The sequence below is a fragment of the Echinops telfairi genome, unplaced genomic scaffold, assembly GCF_000313985.2.
Source record: "Echinops telfairi isolate 266 unplaced genomic scaffold, ASM31398v2 ScPeMD7_5805;HRSCAF=6673, whole genome shotgun sequence".
Lineage (NCBI taxonomy): Eukaryota > Metazoa > Chordata > Mammalia > Afrosoricida > Tenrecidae > Echinops > Echinops telfairi.
The window spans coordinates 1,498,732-1,504,724 of NW_022109704.1; the positions used below are offsets into that span (position 1 = coordinate 1,498,732).

Sequence of the window (5,993 nt, forward strand, 5' to 3'; positions counted from 1 at the left end):
GACTTCTTCCGAAAGGAGAGATGTGGCCGACTGGTAAAGCGTCTGAGCGGGGAAAGGATTATAAGTACATGGAAAACCAATAAATAAATGGGAAAAGGAGAGCTATGAAAAGAAAAAAAAAACAACAGGGAAAACACAACGTTGTGAAGGAAGTCTTTACCAGGATAGCTTCTCCACGTTCATTCCAGTTTGACCCCCTACTGAGAATTTGTATTTCCACCCCAGTTATACTGAGTCACAATCCACATGTTAACAAGATGCCCAGGTATGTACCCAGGGCCCCCCTGGGAACCTGTGAGGACTCTCTGGGGCTCTTGTTCAACGTGATTCTGATTCAAGGTACGTGGGTTAGAAATGGAAATACTTGGCAAAGGTCAAATGGGAATGAACTGGCTCGAAGCCATGGTATTTACCATATGCTCTGCCATGCAGTGTTTTCATGTGGAAACACCAAATACTGACCCCACAGATATTATAATTTAATTATATTAATGAAGGACACTAAAATCAAACCACTGCCAAGGAGTTTATTCTGATTCATGGTGACCCTACTGGACAGAGTCAAATTGCCCCTGTTGCTTTCTGAGGTGGTAAATCTTTCTGAGAGTAAAAGTCTCATTTTTCTCCTGCAGAGCAGATGGTGATTTTGAACTGCTCATCTTCTGGTTAGCAGCCCAATGTGTAACCCCATCTGCAAGCAGAGCTCCCTAGAATTAGGAGGATAGGGAAGATGAAAGAGGTTTGGAGTACGTGTGAGCAGGAGACAGGAAACACAGCTAAGTCTCCTCTTCTCCACTGGGAAATTGAGAGAGAGAGAGAGTGCTTGCCTCCGAAAAACCTACTCACGGCAATACAATCAAGCTATACGAGAGACATGAAGGTACAGCCCTAGCTACACCAAACCAACTACACAATCAAAAACAAAGTTGAGTGAAAGTGATTGCCTATTGAAGGAGATGAGGGGAAGTGGGCAACCTTGTAAAGCTATTTGCTGCTTTAACCTCAATGTGTTTATGTACATAATGTTCACTTGTTTAAACATAATATATTTTAAACACTGGATAGCTTCATTTTACAAGTAGATTTGTTTTGGGGAGAAATGCAGTAAGATATTTTACAACTGTAACTAAGACCCAGGGGCACAGTGGCTCATTATCTAAGAGTTGACACGAACTAGCCAACAATCCACTACAAGCAACAGAACCAGGAATAGTACTTTTCAGGGAGATCAATTCACCCACCTGATGAAAGAAGTAAGTGACAGCAAGGTCATTGTCATTTAAGAGAATTTCTTCTTCTGTTGTAAAAAGCCACTTCCGAATGGTCAGGCAGGTGCCTGGCACTGCTGATGTATAATTCTGAACGTAGAGTTTGTGAGGAAATTCATTAGGTGCCAGCTTCCGTACTAAAGAGAAGACAAAACAAGTAAAGCTAGGATAGAAAACCTGTAAGGAACTTCCCAAGCCCACACTATGAGAGGCAGATCAAGAGTGGCAGGTTGTCATTAACCAAGTGACATCAGAACACCAGCTCTCAAATCCATCAAGGAGCGCTGCCTGGGGAGCAAAAAATAAGAGTTCGGCCAGGGGTTCCCAACCTTCCTGATGCTGCGACCCTTTCATACAGGTCCTCATGTTGTGGTGACCCTCAACCATCAAGTTATTTTCATTGCTACTTCATCACTGTCATTTTGCTACTGTTATGAATCGGGCCACCCCTGTGAAAGGGCCGTTTGACCCCAAAGAGGTCGTGACCCACAGGTTGAGAACTGCTAGTTCAGGCAGGTCTACTCCTATGACTCTGCCAAGCTAAGCCTCAAGCGGACCTGAATGATCTACTCGTCGATTAATATGCTGACTTTGCAGACAACACTCACTCTAATACAGTTAAAATACATACCTCACCTGTTACTGGGCAAGTTATAGCTGATGCCCAATAACAGGTGAGGTATCCTTAAAATAAGGACAATCCTTAAAAAAAGGACTATCCTTAAAATAAGCCCCCCCCCTTAGCTAAGGTACATCTAGAATCTCTCATGTGGCAATTCTCAATGGATTGCTTTTTTCAGTAAGGGTTCAAAGGCTCAGTTTCCTTCCCTTGATGCTTATATGGCTTTATGATACTGAAAAGGCAGGTTTGGTATTTCCATTTTACATAAAGTGAAGCCAAAGCTTAGAAAAGGGTTAAGACTAGAATCCAACTGTCCTTGTTACCTTATCTTGGTAGCATCATTTATATCAACCTAGTTAGGCTGTGGAGGAGATCCTGGTGGCGTAGTGGTTACTCCTGGGGCTGCTAACCACAAGGTCAGCAGTTTGAAACCACCAGCTGCCTTTTGGGAGAAAGACGAGGCTTTCTATTCCCCCTAAAGAAACTCACAGATGCAATTCTACTCTGTCCTATGGGATCGATGGCAGTGAGTGAGTTAGGCTGTGGAGTCCCTGGGTGGCACAATTAAGTGCTTCAACTGCTAACTGAAAGGTTGGCACTTTGAATCCACCCAGGGGTCCCTAAGCAGAAAAGCCTGAAGATCCACTTCCCAAAAGTTAGCCCTGACCATCCTATGGGGCGCGCTCTACTCTGTCACACATATGTAGTTGCCAGAAGTTGGAACTGACTAGATGGCCACTGATTTTGTTTTGTTTGTTTTCAAAGTGAGGGTGTACGAGTGCTGGTGGTAGAGTGGCCTAAGCATTGGGCTGCTACTCGAAAGGCCAGCAGTTCAAACCCACCAGCTGCTCCGCACAAGAGAGATGTGAAACTCCTAAGGAGTAGTCCTATTCAGTCCAGAAACGGGTCATTCATGACAGGCAGTCGGACATGATTCAATGGCAGTGAGGAGGGAGGAGTTAGGAGAAAGAAGATCAACAGGAACATGACTACTTAAAGGAGAATCAAACTAGCAGTTTGGGCTTGACCTGGGGCCTCACGAAGCTCTGGGTTGACCAAGCTCCTCTCTGGGACGAGGAAGGGTCTGTTCAACCACTACTGTCTGAGTTGTTTGTTGCCTTAACCTGCAGGGGGTGGGGTGGGGTGGTGCCATTCAGAGCAAGCCTCAGACTTCTGTCCCGTTATGCAGCCAAGGTGTCCCTCATTCCTCATTTGTAGAAATAAGAAATCCCCAAAACTTTGTCACTATGTAATAAAAACACCTTATGAAGTAGAAATCTAGTCATGTAGAAACGAAAAAATATGGGTTAGAGTTAAGCTTCAATAAAATATCGCCAACATTTGGAAACAAAAAGTTATTCTGCTTAAAAAAAAAAACCCTTCCTAAAACAACTGACTGAAAAAGCAAAAGCTTAATTCTTAATGATGTCATTAAATACCGTATATACTCAAGTAGAAGCTGACCCGAATGTCAGCTGAGGCACCTGATTTCACCACAAAACTGCATTTAAAATGTGCTGGAAAACTTGGCTAATACACGAGTATATACGGTATGTGAATTTTGTACCTTTCACTTAAAAGAAGCTCAGGAAAATACCTGATTTAGCTCACTGCTATTGAGGGGGTAAGACAGGGTAGAACTGCCCCGTGGGCTTCTGAGACTTTAACTACCATGTCTTTTTCCCGAGGAGCAGCTGGTGGCTTGTGGTTGGCAGCTCAACACAAAACCACTATGCCACCAGAGCGCCGAGTAACTTATGAAAGAGGGGAAAGAAGGCCAACGATGACCAGATACCCTGAGCAACCCGCCTGGTCTGCCTGGAGGCCCTTCTAGCGAGTGGGGTTCTCCCGCCGTCTTCAAGCTCCTCTCCAGGCACGTGGTTTCAGTGGGACAGCCTCGGGAAGCTTCAGGTAACAGTATTAGAATAAAATGCACCCCACCCCACCCAAATCCAGCCACTAGCACTTACCAAAGGAATGGTTGATCACTTCAAATAAGGCAAAGTAATTCACCGTGGTACTGTCCATGCCGACCTTTGCTGCAATGGCCTAAAATGCAACAGGACAGATTAGTTCCAGGGGCACTAAGCCAGACAGTGCTGTGGGAAAGGCAGAGTGTGAATGTCGGCAGATGACAGGGGATCTCCATGTTGGCTTCACAATTAAATTCCTGATTCACCTGGCCTTGTTTCATAGACATGGACATGCATCCATGCATGTGATTTGTGAAAGAAAAGCGACGAAACCAAACCAAGCCAAACCCTACATGTATTCGATCCAAACAACTGTGAACTCTAGATATGAACTTCCCCTTCGATACCGGCTGGAATGGTCTCTCCTTACATACACATCAGCTTCCTCTCTAAAGCAGAACTCCATCCCAAGAGGGTCTTTTAACAGCCCTACAGGAAATGTGCCTGATAAGGGCAGATCTTAAGGAGAACCGGCATAGCCAGTCTCGCACACCCTGCTTACATTCAATGCAGGTAACACATAATATTTAAACCTCTGGTTCTTAGGCTAAAATATTTCTGTCAGTTTTTCTCATAACTTATTTTTGTTTATGGTTCAGAGTATGCATGTTACAGGAGTAGACACTAAGTGTCGCCACTTCCTAAGAATTACCATCATTGATATCCCCATAAAAATAGCAAGACACTGGGGCAAGAGAGGCATAGTACAAAAGCATCAGTCTTTTCCTCTAGGAACTAAGGCATTACATAACAATATAGGGGGTGCAATTAAAAAAAGAGAGATTTAAAAAAAATAAAGAATTGGTAAACTAATAAATGAAAACCGAGATTAAATACAAAATAGCAAAAATCGGAAACTATGAGGACCCCAAATTCCTTTTCCAGTTCAATCTCAATATAAATAAAGTGCAAATTAAACAAGATAAAATTGTTGAAATGTAGTAAGTATCTGAGCAAACCAATTATGATTATACCCTTTCTCCCCATATCCGCACCCTAGGCCAGATGTGAGGAAGCAACAAGGGATAACATGGGCATTCTGAGTGGCCACTCCACACCGTACCAGGTGGAGACAGAGTGGCTTTCAAGGTTTCAAAACGGTACCTAGGTAGAAGTCTCCAAAAAAGAAGGGTGGGGGTGGAGGGAAAATTATAGAAGCACGAGGTTCTGTTAGAGAAACACTGGAAAACGGCAAAAGAAATAAAACATCAACAAGCTATACAGTTAGTGCTTTCCCTGGAACCACTTCACCACTATATAATTGCAGAAATAACTGCAAATCCTGGGTAAATCTTTTGCCATAGTTACATATGGGGAATAGCCTTCCTGTTTGCTACAAAAGACAAATAAACACCAATACCCGGAAGCCTGTTCATTTCCCTGAAAATCTTAATCACATCAGGGGTAATGACAATAAAAAGGCTGAAAAGCAGTAATTATACCTATCATTCACATCGTGGTCTTTTAAATATCATTATTTCCTAAAAGGAACCAGGACAACTTGGATTGTACCTGGGTAATTGTAGATCCAAGCTAGTAAAGTTATAAAGATGAGCCATCCTACTTCAAAAACTGGGTAGGATCAGCCGAAGGCAGACAGTCAGAAAGCAAAAGGAGAAGCGACATGAAGGAGCTTCCCCTGGCAAGCAGCTCGCCGGGGCTTTACAAGGGAGAGACTGGGTTATCACCACTGTGACCCTTACCCCCAATGCTCAATTTCAATAGCACTGAAAGCTGGAGAGCAGACCCTATGTCTATCTTGTTGAGAAGCACGATGAAGTACACAGCATCAGTTATGAAGTTTCACAACTGAACCTGAATCTCAAAGCCCCATTTATGTAGAGCATAATAAAGGAAGTAGAGGACATGGTGAATGAAGCCACGAGGAAACAAGTGGGTAAATTCAGATTAGGGGACATTCCACAGGGCAGGAACCCAATTTTTTTTCCCCCTAATCATTTTATCAGGGGCTCATACAACTCTTATCACAATCCATCCATACATCAATTGTGTAAAGCGCATTTGTACATTCATTGCTCCTCATCATTCTCAAAACATTTTCTCTCCACTTAAGCCCCCGGCATTAGGTCCTCATTTTTCCCCTCCCTCCCTCCTCCCCCCTCCCTCATG

General features: G+C 43.5%; 1 protein-coding gene across 1 annotated transcript in view; it reads right to left on the reverse strand.

Moving 5' to 3' along the window:
• The window catches only part of SNX27 (sorting nexin 27), a 53,133-nt gene that overhangs the window by 22,561 nt on the left and 24,579 nt on the right, over positions 1-5,993 (reverse strand). The window contains exons 5-6 of the mRNA XM_004716630.2: positions 3,861-3,939; positions 1,242-1,405 (exon numbers count right to left, since the gene is read on the reverse strand). Coding sequence (XP_004716687.1) covers positions 1,242-1,405; positions 3,861-3,939 — 243 coding nt within the window. The remainder of the gene's footprint in view (positions 1-1,241; positions 1,406-3,860; positions 3,940-5,993) is intronic.